Source organism: Schistocerca americana, chromosome 1 (genome assembly GCF_021461395.2).
Source record: "Schistocerca americana isolate TAMUIC-IGC-003095 chromosome 1, iqSchAmer2.1, whole genome shotgun sequence".
Classification (NCBI taxonomy): domain Eukaryota; kingdom Metazoa; phylum Arthropoda; class Insecta; order Orthoptera; family Acrididae; genus Schistocerca; species Schistocerca americana.
In genome coordinates this window covers 781,554,421-781,575,595 of record NC_060119.1, presented here as the reverse complement: position 1 = coordinate 781,575,595, position 21,175 = coordinate 781,554,421, and the positions used below count along the sequence as shown (strand labels likewise).

Below are 21,175 nucleotides of genomic sequence, written 5' to 3'. Positions count from 1 at the left end.
ATCCACAATGTAATACTGGACAATGTTCTACAGAAACCAAAGGAACATTGACATGCCTCAAGAGAGCAGGTGCAAAATTATTCAAACGAAGCCTGACTTCTTCATATGTAGCAGTTTACTGGCAAATGAACGGACTTGGTGACTGAGATGGTGCAATATCTGTACTGTGGCAAATGCAATTACGCCGAGTACATTGCGCCAGTATAACAAAGCCCATACATAATGCATATGATACATTAAAATTATTAACACGTAACATGGACAGTTATATTCTTTTATCCTTAGTAGTACAAATGTAGATCACACTCCGTATACTTGTACAAAACATGTTTTCCATAACTGATTTCAACGCCTTTGATCAACGAGAAACAGGCACGCAGCGCAGGTGGACGGATTACACCGCTGGCTGTGGCGCCTCAGCGCCCAAAGCAGTCAACGGGTTAAGAATGAGATTGATCTTCTCTTCACAAATATTAACATATCAGACTTGAATGAATTGCCCATGTATTTGATGGATATGAAAATATATTGAATGTTAGATTACAATTGGTGTGGAACATTTATTTCTAAAATGTGGTGTGGAAAAAATAGTATGTTTTGAGACTGAAGTAGTTATTAGTTTTACATTCCATGGATCATTTTCACTATTAACTGTATGGCTACATCTGAACCACCGCCTTTTACATACTACAATAATCGAATTCTAATGTGGAATACGAGGAGTTGTCAAGTATAATTTGAGCTTGTTTAGCTGTCTGACAGACATTTTATACCATTTGGTAAGGGATCAAAATTTTTTGGTTGCAGCACCCCTTTTTGTGCTAAAGACAAAAAAAATGAGGAGTAATGAATATTATTTTTTTCTCCTTGTTTTTGTGTACATCATCGTTTCTTCTGAACTGTGGTTTATTATCTACAATAGATTTCATAAAGGAATAAACAGACTCTGAAGCACCAATCAAATTGCTCCAGTCCTTAAACACTTGTCTACAAGATGATTGTGTGTGAGCATCCTGTATTATTCTCACAGCACATTTTTGACAAAGAAGTCTTTCTTGAAGATGTACAACCCCAGAACATTATTACATATGACATTATTGAATGAATGGTCTGGCTCCAAACTGAAAGAAACTGTGGCCGTGTGTGTGTGTGTGTGTGTGTGTGTGTGTGTGTGTGTGTGTGTGTGTGTGGGTTTTTTTTTTTTTTTTTTTTTGACAAAGGCCTTGTTGGTTTAAAGCTCATTTTGTGACAGTCATTTTGTTGTGCCAATCTGCAACCCCTAAACTACCTCATAAACTATCTAAAATTATTTAATTGGATGGATAAGAAATCTACTCACCAAGCAGCAGCAGAATACACACATAAAAGACTACTGGGATTGGCAAGCTTTTGGAGCCAGTGGGTCCTCCTTCAGGCACAAGGGTTGAAGGGGAAGGAAGAAGGGTGAAGGAAAAGGACTGGAGAGGTCTAGGAAAAGGGGTAGGTTTTGGGAAAGTACTCAGAACCGTGGGTCAGGGGAGACTTACCTCTTCCCTTCTCATCCTGTATGGTAAGTCTCCCCTGACTTCTTCCCTTCTCGCCCTGTACAGTAAGTCTCCCCTGACTCACAGTTCTGGGTGACTTTCCCAAAATCTACCCCTTTCCCTAGACCTTGTAGTCCTTTTCCTTCGCCCTTCTTCCTTCCCCTGGCTCCAAAAGCTTGCCAATTATAACTGTCTTTTATGTGTGCGTTCTGCTGATGCTTGGTGAGTAGATTTTTTATCTATCCAATTAAATAATTTTATCAATAATTGATTGTTTTCATTAACTATCTACACACACGTCGGGCCTGGTGGTGTACTGGTGAAGCACATGCTTGGTAAACAAGAGGCGTGTGTCAAATCCTGATCTCAACATGGATTTTTCAGTCTTTGTTTTAACATAGCCTCATCTCTCAATGATGTGAGGAGTCACCAGAAACAACACAGGGTTTGGATTCCATGTAAAACTGTAGGTGTCCTTTCCCAGGTTCGATAAGTTGGGTTGGTTAAGGACACACAAGTCAACAAAGTTTCATTGAAATCAAAAATTAACATTTTGTGTAACTGGATAGATAAAAAATCTACTCACCAAGGGGCAGCAGTAGAGCACACATAAAAAAGGTATTACAAATGCAAGCTTTCAGAGTCAACGGCTCTTCCTCTGGAGAGAAGGGCTGAAGAGGAAGAAGGGCTGAAGGAGAAGGAAGAGGGGTGAAGGAAAAGAGCTGATGGGATTTAGGAAAAGGGGTAGAATTCATAAAAGTCACCCAGAACCCTGGGTCAGAGGAGGCTTACTGGTTGCTATGAGAAGGAAAGAGGGATCTTCACATCTCACCTGCTAAGTCTCCCCTTACTCAGGATTCTGGGTGACTTTTACAAACTCTACCCCTTTTCCTAAACCTTACCAGTCCCTTTCCTTCACTCCTCTTCCTTCCTCTTCAACCTTTCTGCCAGAAGATGGAGCCACAGACCCTGAAAGCTTCTTGCCTATGTAATAACTTTTTTTAAGTGTGTTCTTCTGCCTCCACTTGGTGAGTAGATTTTTTTATCGATCCAGTTACATTACATTTTCAAAAATTGGTTATTTTCATTAATACATTAACATTTCAGTTTGATAATAAATACAAACAAATGAAAAAAAAAAAAAACTGCTTCTGTGGAGAATCGAATCAGTAACCTTGGGATAACAAGTCTAGAACACTACAACACAGCTACAGACTGTCTTGGTGATAAATTAAGAGATATTTTTATACTTAAGTGCATCTGGAAATCTTTATAGCCAATGTTTTCAGTTTCTTTTAAGAAGTGCATCATACTACTTTATAAAATTGAACTTCAAGTTCTACAAGTATGAGGAAGAGTAAGGAGGACAGAGCAGTCCGTAAAGCCTTCTTGTTAGTTGATTCCAGCCAGTTTTGTTGAACAAATTACATACAAATTTAATGTCAATAGTTTCTTTGAAGATTTTATTCCATAAGCTATTTGGTTATTTGTCCTAAGTATTGTCAGACAATTCAGTGGCGGTTTCACAATGGTCACCAGAAACTCACTCTCCCAAAAAATTACTGCGTAAGAAAATGTTTGATGGTGCACTTAAAGATAATAAAATAATAACTCTGGCTTAGTAATCAAAAAACCACTGAAAGTAAGCCAATGGCCTTGCCACTGTAGTAAGACCAGTTCCCATCATATCAACAAAATAAGTGCTGTCAGTCTTGGCTAACATTTGGATGGCTGACCGTCCAGATCTGCCGAGCACGCACGGTGCACTCAGCCCTGGTGAGGCCAACTGAGGAGCTACCTGACTGAGAAATAGCAGCTCCGGTCACGAAAACTGACAACAGCTGGCAGAGCAATCTGTTCACCACATGTCCCTATAATTCGCATCCAATTATGCTTATTAGCCGAGGATGACATGGCAGTCGATCAGCACTGCTGGGCCTTCCGAGGCTCGTTCAGATGGAGTCACTGAAAGTAAACCAATCAATGGTATCTTCAATGAAAATCATAGTGTTCGACTGAACTGGGCACAGTATTTGTTGAGATGTAGCAATATACATTGCCTGTAGGGAATCTGACAGCTTTTTTGCCATATACAGTGAGTCATGACCTCAGAGAATGCTTTCTGATTCTGAGAGTGACATATATTTTTGTGCGAATAAGCAGGCTCTTTAAACCATACTTGTGCATGATACAGCTATCAAATACTATATACATTGTTATCAACTGTTAAAGACAGTTCTAATAACCCAATTATTGTGAAACTTTGTATAACCTTTTGTAAAGTAAATAGTCAAGTATGAATTTCAGCTTTTTATGTTAACTAATTTTTGGTATGATAAAAATGATCTAGAAATGGAATTTATGACTTTCCTTGAGAAATAACCTCTTGACACATTAATATGATATGGGTACGAGCCAGTGAAGAATGTTGACTAAATACACAATTTTTTTAATGATGGAGTTCACAACATTTTGATAAAAAGACTAACAATTTCTTGTAACAGTTTCAATGTTAGAGTGCCAATATTATTCTATTTACTGAACAATATTATTTTCATTTGTTTTCTTGTCTGAGTGAGTGAAGGAATGAATTCGGCATTTACGTGATGTATGAATCATTGAAACTGTGAATAACTAAGTGTATTGTGCAGCCTCGATGTGAGCCACATACAAGGGAAAGGGGGGAGAGGGGGGGGGGGGGGGGAATAAATGAAAAGCAGCGGTATTTTAGAAATGTAAAACTTACACTTCAGTCCTTCAGATGATTAAAGATGGAGTTAATTTGTTTATATTTGCTTTTTGGGAGTGTGTTATTTTGTAATTTTGTGTAAATAAATGAAATAATGGGGACTGGGCCAAAGAAGGTGACTAACAGGTTATGTAAATGGGAATATGAAGCTAGCAAATTGAAGAAGAGATCTTTTACATGCCTTGGTACTGGGGAGAGGAGCTACACATGTAAGTCATGGGGATTCTGTGGTCAGCTCTTGTGATCTGAGCTCATGTAGTGCAGAACTTTAGGCATTTTCTTTAAAATTGAGTTATAGTGGTCTTTTGGAGGATCTGAGTTATTTGATCACTTGAAGATGATGTCTACAAAAATTCTGGACTTTTTTAGTGAAATTTAGACTTTGTTTCTGGGGGTATAAATTCTGCATGTTATTCTGTACAGTCATAACCATGAACTATCAGTCCGCCAGTGATGATCTCTACAGCATTCAATGAGCTTTCAAAACTACAACACCTAGTGTTTACACAAATTGTTTATTAACTGATAAAAGTGTGATTATTTGAATAACTGGTCTGAATTAAAACCTTGAACTGGCTGCTGAATAGTGTGTGTGTGTGTGTGTGTGTGTGTGTGTGTGTGTGTGTGTGTGTGTTTGTTTGTTTGTGTGTGTGTTTTTTTGTGTGCCATAAGAGTGATACAACTAGAAAAAAAGCTGTGCTTAGTTTAGTTCTCTCATTTCTGGAACTGTATGTTATGATAGATTGACAGCAAATGTACATTCACAAAGACACAATACAGAACAAGTCCATCAATGCGAGGACTTTTCTTCATTTAGTTGTTGCAGCAGATCTGGTAAAATTATCTCACTTCAACATTACAGTTCTGTTAAATATATCTGTGGATCTTGTTGACATAAGTGGAGCAAATTTTTTACATTTTTTCTCAGATAAGAAACATTATATGTCATTTCATGGAAAGTAATGTTTCTGATGAACTCACTGACGTGAATACTTTCTAAGTTAGTAGGAAAGGAGAAGAAAACAGCCACATGTCTAGCAGATATTGCAGCACCAGAATTTAACACAGGTAGATTTGAAAAAAGAAAATTGATGTAACTATTTCCAGTACTTAAGATGTAGTCTCCATAATGACGCAAGAATATACCTATACTCACTTCACTACTTTGAGGAAGAAGATGCAGCAAAACATCGCCATCATCTCCCACAGCAGTTGCAACAAATTCTACTGGCTGAGTGAGTTTGTAATCAAGGACAGATAAACCTTTAGGTCCCACTGCAATCACGGCAGTAGTACCCAGCTTGTCCACAGCCAACAACATTGGTCTCACTCCAGGCACTGCACGCAGGTCTCTTAGTTCTCCAAGAGATGTTAGCATCGTCATTTGCGCTATAGGCCCAGCAGCAACTTCATCAGCTGCCTCAGACAGCATAAGATTTGATGAATAAACTCTTCCATCAACAGCACCCACACAAGCCAGGTACGTTGAAGTCACTGTACACCTGTGGACAAAACAGTGATTAAGACAACAAAATCACTTGCTAGCAGGGTGACACACACATGTAAACAGACAAATATTTCCTCCATATTGTCATGGGTGACCGGTAGCCATGCTATCCATCTGCCTTTCGCATGGAGACAAACATCATATTCTACATGCATCATTCTAGTAAAACGAGTCTTGCACACACAAGTCAGAGTTCTACATCAACGATTAAATGATATTACACTGAACCATAATGGAAAAAGATAGTGCATAGTGATTCAACCAGTACATCAGTAGTTATGAATATTTTGGCATAGGGGAGAGACTTAAGGTTTTATTACTTTTTCATAAAGGGTGGTTGTAAAGATGCAGAAAGCTGCAGAGTTTAAAAACTGGCACAGCAAAAGTGCATATGTGAAATGAACAGCAGTTAAGAATGTGATAAACTGTTGAGAACAGAAAAAAAAGAGAACAACCCAACTGAAGACTGGAATAATCTACAGGATCAATAAGCACTGAATTACATCTGCTATTTAGATGTTTTTAAACACCGCCCATGTGAAACTTTACACACAGAAATGCAATTGATAATATCCATAAAGTGTCAGGCAGCTTTACATGCAAGAATTTCAATCTCTGGGGAGCAGAAGACCAATGAAGTCTTTCTACGATTGTGATTTTGTTGTGGACTGAGTGTACTAAATAATGTTACCTTTATGACCGCACAGCAACCATAAATTTCAGAAGGCACTACGCAAACACAAACATTGTATGGGAATGATTCAAGGAGTTCAGCATTGTCTGAATGACCTGAAACATTAAATTATTCTCCTGCAGAGCACTTGTCTGACCCCAATGGATATGTTGTCATCCTACATTCCAACATTGACAAAGACTACAATGCTGATATGTATGTGGTCAGATTACAGGACTGGACTACTAATGACAAATCATTACAATATGTCTGGAATGTGTTCACACTAAATGAGAGAGAGAGAGAGAGAGAGAGAGAGAGAGAGAGAGAGAGATACGGTATTAGGAAAGTGGCTGTACATCAGTTATCTCGCAATACGTATCGGCAAGTCCCATTTTTTTTTTTTAAGCTATCCTTAACCCAAACAATAGTTTGAGCAACTGTAGGATCCTATTGGAAGGAAAGAATAAAGTCCTATGGCATTATAAGTTGGGTGAGACTGATGGGTAGATTTAGCAAATCATATCAGAAAAGCTCCCCTTCCTCTGCACAAAATAATCCCCTTCCTTCACTTTGTGTGTCTTGACTCTTTAATTTATCTGTTGAATGTATGTGACATTAACGGATGTGTATACAGTGTAGTGACTCAGATCACAATATCAGGTCATCGTCCATGGAGGTGCCAGATAAAAATATAACAATGACAACAAACATCAAATAATCAACGAATAACTGCTAAGAACTGAAATACGAAATAGCATGGGAACATTCTATATAACCAGTCATTATATCCACTACCACACAGACACCCAAATGGCCATGGGAATGTGCATGGCACTTGCATGTTTTCCCTGTTATGTGTGTCTCTGTGCTCCACGCGTCAGTGTGTTATAGGTGTGTGCTTGCCTTTCCCTTATTTTATGTATTACTCAATACAGGAATTTCCATTATTGTTATTCAAGCATTATTTTCAGCACAGCCGGGAGATACAACCTCACATGTAAAGGTTAAAAATAGCAGAAATACTAGAACAACACAACAGGCATATATATGAATTGTATGTTAATGCAAAGTCAGTATTGTGACACAGCATAGCAACTATCAAAAGAGGACTGTGCCTTCAGGATGCTACACAAGAGTTCGGGGTTCATTTCATGAATAGGCCTCTTAACTGGCTTTTAGTGCAAACTGAAACACTTGTGATGGACTTGCAACAAATGATAATAATATTTTACACTTCACAATAACAGATGCAGAAGGTGACACATGTAAACATACAATTAGGGAATATGTCCAATCCATGTAAAGTGAATTGGGAACTTTTTTCAGACAGAATTCAAGGCAAATATATGAAAAAGAATGAGAAAGAAGGCTAATCTTCATTGAACAACAATATGATGGGCTATTACATCAAACAAGAGTAGAAAAGTGGGAGACATTTGTAAAAAATCAAATGGTAACCAGTATGTGGGTTTTCCACACAAACTTCCAACAAACAATGTTTGATCAACCACAGTGTTGTATACCTTCAAAAAACCTGATGGCACAATGACTACAGATTCGGAGACATCAGCACAATACTTACAATGCACTTTGCTGCCAGATGACACAATGGTGAAAGACAGAATACCACAAACACTTTAGCTCTGAATTGCAACAGCATGTGAATAATTAGATTGTGATTCCATATGCCCATCAGGAAGTGATGCTGGCTATAAAGGATAAATATCAGCTTAAAAACTCAGCGTAAGAGACTAGAAGGAGACACACAAGAAAACAAGATGCTCTAAAACAAAGCCCACAACCACGTCTTCCGAGAAGCAGTGAGGAGATGGAATCTATGAAAGAACTAGGAAGGATTTTCTAAGAAACTGAGAGTCACCTCCCAAAATTTGACTTTGGTAGCACAGCAGCAGAGCCCCTCTATTCTGACAAGGGAACCTCCCCATCGCATCCCCCTCAGATTTAGTTATAAGTTGGCACAGTGGGTAGGCCTTGAGAAACTGAACACAGATCAATCGAGAAAACAGGAAGAAGTTGTGTGGAACTATGAAAAAATAAGCAAAATATACAAACTGAGTAGTCCATGCGCAAGATAGGCAACATCAAGGACAGTGTGAGTTCGGGAGCACCATGGTCCCGTGGTTTGCGTGAGCAGGTGTGGAACGAGAGGTCCTTGGTTCAAGTCTTCCTCGAGTGAAAATTTTACTTTCTTTATTTTCGCAAAGTTATGATCAATTCGTTCGTTCATTGACATCTCTGTTCACTGTAATAACTTTAGCGTCTGTGTTTTGCAACCGAACCGCAAAATCGTGCGATTAGTAGGCGAAAGGACTTGCCTCTCCATTGGGAACCGAAAAGATTTGGACGCAATGTCAAATGTCAACCGATTCCTCCAAAGAAAAACACGTCTAATATATTCTATACGACACTGGTGACGGCATGACAGGAATATGTTGTCGACCCACCTAACTTGTACACTTGGCGAGTGGGTAAAAAGATTCTTCTACCTTGCCCGATTTAGGTTTTCTTGTGGATGTGATAATCACTCCCAAAAAAGTGATGAAAACATAAGAGTTTGTCACATAAACTGAAAATAAAAAATTAAACTCTCCACTGGAGGGAAGACTTGAACCCAGGACCCCCGTCCCGCAGGTGCTCAATCTAACCACGGGACCACAGCGCTCCTAAGGTTACATTCTCCTTGATGTTGCTTATCTTGCGCATGGACTACTCAGTTTGTATATTTTCCTTATTTTTTCATAGTTCGACACAACTTCTTCTTGTTTTCTCGATTGATCTGTGTTCAGTTTTTCAAGGCCTATCCACTGTGCCATCTTATAAATAAATCTGAGGGGGGTGCGATCGGGAGGTTCCCTTGTGAGCTCTACCTCAATATATGAGGGACTAGCAATCCAGAAAGGATGGGGAAAAACAAGTTTTGTTTTAGACAGTAGTGTAGTGTAGAATTATAAATTACAAAATCTGGAATGAAGCACTAATGAACAACAGAATGTTGCTATAGTGTGCACCTTCTGTGTTTCAAATGAGCCTACCTGTTGGACAGATGACCTAAGGCAGTCCATTTCTCCCAACACCCCCCCCCCCCCCCATCTCTCTCTCTTAAAAAAAAAAAACCTTGTTGGTATTGTATGATGACGAGAAAATGGAGAGGCTGTACCCTAGAGTGCTGACACATAGCCTACTACTCTTGAATAGCACCAAGAGGCTGCCCTCACTCCATGAGCCACAGCACAGAGCTGGGAACATTGGCACAAAGATTGGTGATTGGGGACTGTACACCACCCCTTGCCAGCAAAATAATGATGGTGAAAATTTCTTCCACCACCAGGATTTGTACCGGCTACCTCTGAGTTGAGTGCCACCGCACAGGTGTCCATCAGCAACCTTGGTTGAGGAGGTGGGTCAGTCCTATTGCAGCAGGTATGCCATTGTCTTTCTCTGAAACATCATGCAAATTTGGCATTTTTCATACAAGCAAATCATTGCCAGAGATTAAACAAGTCCTAACTGACAGAGAAAAAAATCAATACCAACTGAGGACTGAAAAGTGTACCTTTGGATACACAGTCACATGCAGCTTGTTGATGCAACACACATTGTGGATAAATGTGGCCTGTAACTGTAATCTTGGGTTGTCGATGTTTTAATAGTTAATTCTTGTGTCACAGTTGTGGATTCTTACAGTTCTACTTACACATGAAAATTCACATTTATAGGAAGGCTGTTACATTCTCTACTTATATAAATTACCACTGAGTTGGTACTGAATTAAGGCATGCTGCTTTAACAGCAGTTAAGAGTGATGAATGTTTTTGCACGTTTGGCCACAGCTGACTTGTCTCAATAAATATTTAGTCTCTTATTTGTTTTACAAACTAAGATGCTATTTACTCTGCAAAATACATCATCTGATACTCAGTCATCCAAATATGGTACAATACAAAATAATTATGAACTATATGAACTGCTTGCCACACAGTCTTTGAACTCATTCTGATATTCTACAGTGATACTGCCTTGCCACCAAATGGCTTTCACACAAGATGGACCACCTCTCACTACCTCACTCTATCAGACACAAATGTGGTGCAAGCAGCACTCAGCACTGCTTGCTATATGCCTTATAATTCTTATTCTTGGCTTCTGAGGGACTTGATGCCCCCATGTTGATTTCACATGTTGCCTCTAAATGCTTCTACCTTGTGCTTCCTGCCAATTATTTATGCTCTTTCTGTTCCACACTGTTTTAATATAATTTACACATGTACTCTCAGGTCTCGCCCCCCCCCCCCCCCCCACCATCTTACCTAATGACTTCTCCATGAATATTCTTGAAACCACTTGACCTCTTTCATTCTCATCAGATAGCATGTCCATTGAAGTCTCCTGGAATTTATTATGCTGATTACTCCTGATTATTATAACAGCATGTGTATTTCTGTGTCATGTCTTCTTTTTCAGCTTTGCAATTCCATTATCATAGTGAGGGCCAAAGATTTTCCAATGAACCTTGTTTTCAAATACTAGTAATTGGTGTTCTTCCCTTTTAGTTAAACTCCATGTTTCTTTGTTTCTGCTCCATGTGTTAGTACTGGTCTGTTTAGTTTTCCTTGTCAGTAATTTAGACACTAGAAGTTTTTGTGTTTGAGTAGTAGGCTCTATTACCATCTTGCAGTCTCATTTTCACTTCTACTTGTCTCTGATTTCGTTTATTTATCATTGTGATAAGATACGTGAAATGTTCAATGTATTCGAATTTATGTTTGCCAATTATTATTTGTGACTGGCCATCTTGTTCATCCCTACATGTCTGAACTATAACATAATTTGTTTTGTGATCATTTACTTTTAAGGCAAGTCGGATGCTTCTTCTGAGAGTTCCATGAATAACTGCTCAATCTCTATTTCACTTTTTTTTTTTTTTTTTTTTTTTTTGGAGGATCCCGGTAGGTACTACTTTGAGTTTCCCCACAACTCTCTCCAAAGCCACGTTAAAGAGAAGAGTGGACAGAGCATCTCTCTGTCTTAGTCCAGTTTTGTTTTTGAAGTGGCCACATTTTATTTCATTTAGCAAAACTCTGCTTGTATTATCAACCACGTACATTTTACAAAGATTCATAAGTTTAATTGGAAATCCAAAGTCCTTCGTTACATTCTGCAAGATTTGCCTATGTATGGAGTCATTAGTTTTCATAAAATCAATGAACGAGTAATGTATTTTTGTTTACATTCCACAGGGTTTGCCTGTGTGTGGAATCATAAACTTTAATAAAACCGATGAGCAAATAATTTTTGTTTAAATTCTCATACTTTTTCATTTATTGTTTTGATTACAATATATTGTCAGTAGTGGATCTATTTCTGCAAAAATCATGTTAATAATCCTAGATTACATATTCTGTGTATTGTTACAAGCAATTTTACAACAGACAGAATGATATCTTATATCCTGTGCTAACTAATGATATTTCCCTATAGTTTCTGAAGTCTTCTCTCTCCTTTTTATATACTGGGACTATCAATTATACTTTCCATTATGTTGGTGTGGTGTCAGTTTTCCAGATAACCTGTATCAGGTGAAACAAACATCTATACAGTGCTTCTCTTCCGTATACTTCAGGGTCTCAGCTGGAATTCCATTGCTTCGGGCTGCCTCAGCATTTTTAGCTGTTTGATACTTCCTGCCACCTCTTCATATGTTGGTTCTGGAATCTGGTCATTATTAGGGTGTTGCTGGAATTTCTGGATCAGAACAGTTCAGCAGACTATCAAAATATTCCTTGCTTGATGATAAAATTTTAAATGGTTTAATGGCCAAATTGCCATCCTTTGTTATGAGCTGTAGATTAAAACTGAAGAAACTGCAAAAAGGTGGGAATTTAAGGAGATCGGACCTGGGTAAACTGACAGAACCAGAGGTTGTAGAGAGTTTCAGGGAGAGCATTAGGGAACAAGTGACAAGAAAGGGTGAAAGAAAGAGTACACAAGAAGAATGGGCAGCTTTGAGAGATGAAATAGTGAATGCAGCAGAGGATCAAGTAGGTTAACAGACGAGGGCTAATAGAAATCCTTGAGTAACAGAAGGGCTATTGAATGTAATTGATGAAAGGAGAAAATACAAAAATGCAGTGAATGAAGCAGGCAGAAAGGAATACAAACGTCTCAAAAATGAGATTGACAAGAAGTGCAAATGGCTAAGCAGGGATGGCTAGAGGACAAATGTAAGGATGTAGAGGCGTATATCACTAGGGGGTAAGATAGATACTGTCTACAGAAAAATTAAAGAGAGCTTTGGAGAAAAGAGAACCACTTGCATGAATATCAAGAGCTCAGAGGGAAACACAGTTCTAAGCAAAGAATGGAAAGCAGAAAGGTGGAAGGAGTATATAGAGGGTCTACATAAGGGTGATGTTCTTGAGTACAATATTATGGAAATGGAAGAAGATGTAGATGAAGATGAAATGGGAGATATTATACTGCGTGAAGAGCTTGACAGAGCACTAAAGGACCTAAGTTGAAACAAGGCCCTGGGAGTAGACAACATTCCATTAGAACTGCTGATAGCCTTGAGACAGCCAGCCCTTACAAAACTCTACCATTTGGTGAGCAAGATGTATGAGACAGGTGAAATACCCTCAGACTTCAAGATGAATATAAAATTCCAATCCCAAAGAAAGCACGCGTTGACAGATGTGAAAATTACCGAACTACTAGTTTAATAAGCCACATCTGCAAAATACTAACACAAATTCTTTACAGACGAATGGAAAAACTATTAGAAGTTGACCTTGGGGAAGATCAGTTTGGATTCTGTAGAAATGTGGAACATGTGAGGCAATACTGACTTTACAACTTATCTTACAAAATAGATTAAGGAAAGGCAAACATACGTTTCTAGCATTTGTAGACTTAGAGACATCTTTTGACAATGTTGACTGGAATAATCTCTTTCATATTCTGAAGGTGGCAAGGGGTAAAATGCAGGGAGCAAAAGGCTATTTACAATTTGTACAGAAACATCTCCAATGTTATTCAGTCTGTATACTGAGCAAGCAGTAAAGGAAACAAAAGAAAAATTTGGCGTAGGAATTAAAATCCATGGAGAAGAAATTAAAACTTCGAGGTTCGCCAATGACATTTTAATTCTGTCAGAGACAGCAAAGGACCTGGAAGAGCAGCTGAATGAAATGGACAGTGGCTTGAAAGGAGGATATAAGATGAAGATGAACATCAACAAAAGCAAAACGAAGATAATGGAATGTAGTGGAATTAAATCAGGTGATGCTGAGGGAATTAGATTAGGAAATGAGACACTTAAAGTAGTAAAGGAGTTTTGCTATTTGGGGATGATGGTCTAAGTAGAGAGGATATAAAAAGTAGACTGGCAATGGCAAGGAAAGCGTTCCTGAAGAATAGAAATTTGTTAACATCGAGTATAAATTTAAGTGTCAGGAAGTCGCTTCTGAAAGTATTTGTATGGAGTGTAGCCACGTATGGAAGTGAAACGTGGATATTAAATAGTTTAGACAAGAAGAGAAAAGAAGCTTTCGAAATGTGGTGCTACAGAAGAATGCTGAAGATTAGATGGGTAGATCACATAACTAATGAGGATGTATTGAATAGAATTGGGAAGAAGAGAAATTTGTGACACAACTTGCCTAGAAGAAGGGATCAGTTGATAGGACATATTCTGAGACATCAAGGGATCACCAATTTAGTATTGGAGGGCAGTGATGAGGGTAAAAATCGTAGAGGGAGACCAAGAGATGAATACACTAAACAGATTCAGAAGGATGTAGGTTGCAGTAGGTACTGGAGACGAAGAAGCTTGCACAGGATAGAGTAGCACCGAGAGCTCCATCAAACCAGTCTCTGGACTGAAGACCACCACCACCACCACCACCACCACCACCACAACAACAACAACAACAACAACAACAACAACATTGCCATCCTTGCCCTTCATCATCTTAGATTTGTAATTAAAACTTCCTTTAATTTTACTGACTGTGCCACATTTTCCAAACATTATTATTTTTACGATATTCATGAATAAATTCAATCTGCTGTTTAAGGTATTGGATCTTTTTCTTACAATTTATTTTATTAGTCTGCTTCTGCACCTGCTGATAAGGAAGTTCTATCTCAGGATTCTTATATGCTTGTAGCCATTTACTGTGTAATTTCAAAACCTTGTCTTCAGCTTACTCACAGTCTTAAAATTATTTCTTCCTGTCCTTTTTTTACTCTCTGCAGGTTATTACTTGTAACTGCAAGCATGATTTCTTTTATTCTATTCCCGCACTCATTACTGGTCATTTCATGACTTTCTTCCATGCCACTTAGAACCTCAAATCAGTTTGAAATTTCAACTTAGTATTTCAGTATTTCTTCTGCTCCTATTAACAATATTATGAAAAAGAAAGTTGATACTCGCCATATAGCGGAGATGTTGAGTCGCAGATAGGCACAACAAAAAGAGACTGCCTTCTCTGGCAACTGAAGCCATCTGTTCCTATTACATTTTACAGATTGAATTTGGTCATGTTTCCAGATTTAACGTTTGTTTTACATGCTACCTTCAACCTGATTCTCACAATACTCGTTACTAGATTGTGGTCTGACCTTATTTCTACTCCTCGGAAGGATTGTACATCTCTAATTGTCTTTCTATGTCTGTTATCTATGAATACATGGTCCATATGAATTACCATTTTTTTATCACTTGAATTCAATGTTTGTTTATGTATACATTGATGAGGGAATGTAATGCTGCTAATAATCATGTCCAATGTTGTAGGAAAATTAGTTTTGTTATTTTGTTCTATAAGACTGACAGGTTTTCATAGGTTATTCTTTACATCATCATCTTTGTTATTTGTCAGTGCATGACAGTTTATTAGTGACAAGTTGACAGATTTGGACATTTCCAAGACAGCATTATCTTTCATCAGTTATTTCAAAGATATTACTGGCATAGGAAATCATTTTGTGTGCAGAAGGCTGTTTCAAAATCATGAGACATTTTCTTTATAACTATTAAAAACTGTCTATTTATCCATATCTTGGGTACTCCTGCCCAGTAGTTTTGTTCTTGTATTGCTGCTACTGTTGAAGTAGGTTTAGCTGTTTACTGAGCCTTCTGAAGGATCCTGTTTTAAACGTACTTTGTACATTCTATGTTCCCCGTCTCATGTCTATTTTCCAGCTAAATGTCATAATAATTTGAGGTCCACATTTCGCCTGAGACATATTTGAGGTATTTGTTATCTTTAAGTTTTTCTGCAGCTGTGTTATTACCCCAGCATATAAAACCCACCCTGGAGGACTCGGTCTTTTTCTGTAGGAGTCTCCCTCCATTAGTATTTGAAAATTCCTCTACCTACCACAAGGCAGCAGTGCTGCTTTTGGTCCAACTTGAGTATTTCATTTCCTCAGTACCTCTCATATCTGATGGGTATTCTCCTATCCACCTAATAATTGTGTGAACAAATATGTGTTCCTGATCGCAAAATAAATTGTGGTAAATAAATGTTACAAATAAATGAACAATGTGGGCAGGAAACATCTTAACCTGGGTTACCCAGATTGTCTGTATCATCTTATCATTCACAACATTACCGCCTCAGTTAGCAGATGTTTGCAAAATCACTTGTGCTTTTGTTTGAGTTTAGTTATTAATGTTTCCAGATGTCTTTTCTTATATGACATACAGATTTATTCATCTCACTGATGTGTTAATTCTTCAGAATTGTTAGATCAAGTAGTCATTCACTGTAATTTATTACGTAATTTTTACCTATGGCCATAGGTGTAGTGCTTCTAATATGCAACAAGTTCCGCTGTCATGATACTCACCTCTACTGATATCACTATATAACCACTTCATGGTAATTTTCAGATGTAGATGAAGAAAGTCTGATGTTGAGTTTTTCTGTCTGTATGTGTAGGCTAATCTCAGGAACTACTATAAGGAATTTGATACAAATTTTAAATTAACAACAGCCTCAGTTGCAATGTTTAATTAGATTTACCTAGATTTCAGTTGGGATAACACAACCTTCTTCAGAATAAAAGGAACTACGATTTGTCCACAATGGACAATGTCAAAAACTATAAAAGATATTTAGGCAGAAAAAAGTAAAAATGGACAGACCAGTTGGCCAAGGATCTTAGCTACTTGGAGCAAAGGAAGAAGATGCCAAGGTCAGAACACCATGGAGAAGGCTATCTGATGAGGCCATAAACTGAGTGTGGTTTGTGGGGCCAGGAGAGTAACTATGTAAGCTGTCACTGCCAGATCCATAACAACCATTTCCATCAATGACTGAGCATGCCATCACAAAGCATAATATTAGAACAATTTTCTTTCAATAAATCTGTCCTCAGACAGGTATCAACTGGCCTTCCTTTACATCTCTCTGTCTTGAGCATCCTACTCCATTTGCTTGAGAACTTCTTCCTCTCCTCATATCTATTAGTATTTCCAACTTCCTTCTTTTTCACCTTCTACTTTTCCCTCCATGTTTATCAGTAGTAGACAATTCTTACGTAATTTGTGTCCCATCCAAGATGTTTTCCTCTTCTGTATCATCCTTGTGAAGTTCCTCTCCTCAAATATTCTGCTCAGTATCTCTTCATTTCTCATTGTGTTGATCCATTTCACTTTCTCCGTTCTTCTACACAAACACATTTCAAAAGTTTTGAAATATTTTTATTCCTTCTGCCTGATTGCTCACAGTGCAAAACCATAAGACACCACACTCCACACTAAATATTTGGCAAATATCTTCCCAAGTGTGATGGAGATCCTTCTGGCTGTCAGCAAAGCTTTCACTCTCCCCAAATGTCTCTTTCCCCCTGAGATTCTGCATCTCACTTCCTCCGTACAGCTTCCGCTGGAAGTTATCATGCTTCCCAAATACTGGAATGACTACACCTGTTCTCCTACCATTCCAACTAGTGATAAATTAATCATGTCGTCATCTGCTCTGGTTCCTCATCACTGTGGTCTTGCCAATGTTCAGTTTCATTCCAAACTCTTTACCCACACTAATATTCTCCACCATTACCTGGAGCTCTTCCCCCATTTCTGCTAGCACAGTCCTATCATCAGTGTGCTTGATGGTTTTTTTTCTTCTAGCCCCACTTCAAGTCCTTTGGATTTTTCCAAGGTCTTATTGATTAGCTTTTCAGCGTATGTAGTGAAAAGCGCTGGTGACATACAGCAACCCTGTATCACACTTCTTTCAATACCCACCTCTTCAGTTCCATCTTCTTCTGCTCTAAACAATACTTCCTGTGCCATAAAAAGTTGTTTTAGCTGAGCCAGACTGGTAATGCCTCGAGTGCGACAGAGTGATTGTAATCATCCCTGGACATTATTGAGAGTGAACACATGTATTGTAGTGCCCATCTACGCGGCGTAGCAGTGGCACTACGAAGATAGATTCTGTGCTGGCGGCGGTGTGGGGCTCTCTCGCAGTTTTGGCTGGCAGTTAGTTACCTAAGCCCCAGTGACTTAAGACTGACATGCTGAATATAATCGTGTGCTTAGTGCTGGTGCAGTTAAATCGCATTTCTGCAAGTTCTGCAGTGATAATTCTGATCTGAATTGCCACAAGCCTGTCAGATATTGTGGTCGAGTTCTGCAGACTTCGACCTTTAGAGGGTTAATCTGTTCTACAGATCCGCACATCCAGCATCATTTGATGATTAATATGATACAACTGAAGTGTAGTGGAGTGAAGCAAGTTCCAGCCAGCACGGGGTGTACCTGACTGTGTGCAGAGATTTGATGCCATTTAGAATCTGCAGAATGTGCCTGTTAATGATTGGGACAGGTTTTGGTACTAATTAAAGCTTGGAGAAAACACTCAGCTGCATTTATAAAGGTGAACGTTGCACATGTTTGATGCATTGGCATATTAATAGTACAACTAAAGGTTAATTCTTTAGCTGAACCAGATTCTACTAGATAAAACTATTTAGTTTTTTTATTTATATCTTCAGTCATATTATCACGGTTTCTCTTGCAAGTGATTGTAAGAAATCACAATTTTATGTAAATATTGTACTGTATAGTCACTAGCTTTGACACTATCTGTTGCACTCTCCACTGTGCTATTAAAACAAGAAAAGATTTAGAAAACAGTTATGTGCGCTGAACTATTTGCATTAGCCAGTCAGTTAAAGTTTTACTACTCTTATTATAATAAGATAAATGCATTTAACATTTCTGCTACATGTCTAGAATTATTTTAATGTTTTAAGTTACTGGTTTATGCTTATTCACAAGCTGATCAGAGGAGGTACATAAAAATGAAATCACCTCTGTACTTGGGTAATCATATCGATTTTCACTGATTAATTTAGCGTCAGGATATTTTTTGCTCCATGTTCATTTGCACTAATAAGTTGTATCTTGTGACTATTTAACAGTGTAAACTTTTCCCTGCTTTAGTTGTATTATCAACCTGTATGTAAACATTTGAACAGTTGTGGAGGCGTAAGCTGAACTGGCTTCCGAACTGCTATTATGAAAGTCTTTTGTAATTGTTAAATTCAACATCGTGCAACAACTCAAATTAATGCCCTTATTGATTTCATGTTTTCAAGACAGCTTGGTCAAACTGGTTCAACTTGTGCAAATGGTTAATGATCTTTGCTATGACTTGTGAAGTTTGCTAATTAAAAATAGAAGTAAAGATTTTGACTTTTTTTAAATTAAAGTTTGCCATGGCCTGGTACCTTCCGTTCACCCAAATCATCGCTAGTCATTTATAATCTGCAGCTTGTTGGCCATTCATGACTGTGACATGTTTTGCAACTAATTTAACCATCTGTACCAACATTTTTCAGAATATTCAGCAGCATGTACCAGTCAATTCTGTCAAATGCTTTTATCAAAGTGACAGAACAAGCACAAATGCCTTTATTCACTTACAAAAATCTTTCTCACATCATCCTCAGACATCCAATTGCATATCTGATTTCTCTTTCTTTTCAAAATCCGAACTGATATCCTATATTTTTCTTTTTATTCTTCTCTGCATTATTATGGTCACTGCCTTGGTAACACAGCATATAAAACCAATTCCCCTATAAAATTTATGTAGATTGATAGTGCATTTCTTTGGTAAGGGAACAATTATGGTCTTAAGGAGATCTTCAAGCAAGACACCTGAGTCATATATTCTATTGATCAGATATGTGATTCTAGTTATGGCATCATTCCCTAAGGCATTCCGTGCCTCAGACAGTATTTGATCACAGCCTGAAGATCCTGGATCACTTTCTCTGTGAGAACAAAGTGGATACTCAATTTCCAACTAATTCCCATCATCGCTGAGGTTATGCTGATAGTCATCTCACATTTCTGCTAAATATTTCATGTGCATTCCCCCCCCCCCTCCCCCAATGAGGAGCTCAAACTGTCTTGATGGGGAAGTATCACAATTGTCTTGATGGGGAAGTAGCACAATTACCTTTGACACTTCATGCACAATAAAACATGAATGAAGATGATAAAGCTACGGATATTTCCAAGCCATTTCTTTTACATTAAATGCACCACACAGCCTTCTAAAGGCATACTGTAAATAGATGTGTTGATACTCTAAACATATATGTTGATCATCTGAACAATGCAGAACTTCTACCTCCTTTGAAAATATTCTACACTGCTATGTGTTAGTGTAAATGTTGTAGAGTAGGGGTGCTAAAATTGAAATCATTTCTCTATAACAAAACAGCAGTTGATCAAAGATAAAAATAACAATTGTTCTGCATACCTGAATGTTATGTTTTGTTCCTTTATTTTCAAGACTAATGCCAGGAGGCAGGGGTATTGTGTGCACCACTAGAAGGTGCACATTTCTGCTAAAATAGATTTAAGTTCCTGACCTGATTGATGAGAGTTTCTTCAGTATCTTTCCCATTTTGAAAACACATCTGATTACTTGGGAAAAGATCAGAATATTCAAAATACTATTCTAACTAGCATTTGATCATCTGCTCCTACATTCTGTAAACACATTTTAATAGTATTACTGGACAGTACAATGACATCAGATCAATTCTTCCCCCCTTCCTGCCCATTTTCTGAAGCATAATGTTATTATGTTTACTTCATGTTCTACTATAAACATCTAGAACATATTGCTATCCTTCACACGATAAAACCAAAACCAAATTGTAGTGGACACTTTCTGGATCAGGTGGAGTATTATATCAAAGTTGAGAGTGCTCTACAGCTTGATCACTTCCTGGCAGATTAAAACTCTGTGCCAGATGGAGACTCGAACTCACAACCTCTACCTTTTGCGGGCAAGTGCTCTACTGAACAAGGCGTCCAAGTATGACTCACAATCTGCCACAAAGAGTGTTTGCCTCAAAAGGCAAAGGTCCCCAGGTTCGATTCCTGGTCCGCCACACAGTTTTAAGCTGCCAAGAAGTTTCAAATCAGTGCACACTCAGCTGCAGGGCGAAAATTTTTCCAGGGAACAATCCCCCAGAAATGTGGCTAAATCATAACTCTGCAATATTCTTTCTCCTTGGAGTGTCAGTTCTGCAAGGTATACAAAACAACTTCCGTGACGTTTAGAAGGTAGGATATGAGGTGCCGGTGGAAGTAAAGCTGAGGTCCTGGACGAGCACCCAGTTTCAACCTGCCACAAAGTTTGGATGACTCTTGTCGG

The 21,175-nt window shown here is 38.2% G+C and overlaps 1 protein-coding gene across 2 annotated transcripts in view; it reads right to left on the bottom strand.

Annotated features, from left to right (window-relative positions):
• The window catches only part of LOC124612282 (ER membrane protein complex subunit 1), a 141,323-nt gene that overhangs the window by 70,231 nt on the left and 49,917 nt on the right, over positions 1-21,175 (bottom strand). For both annotated transcript variants that reach the window (XM_047140391.1, XM_047140399.1), the window contains exon 5: positions 5,429-5,774. In XM_047140391.1, coding sequence (XP_046996347.1) covers positions 5,429-5,774 — 346 coding nt within the window. The remainder of the gene's footprint in view (positions 1-5,428; positions 5,775-21,175) is intronic.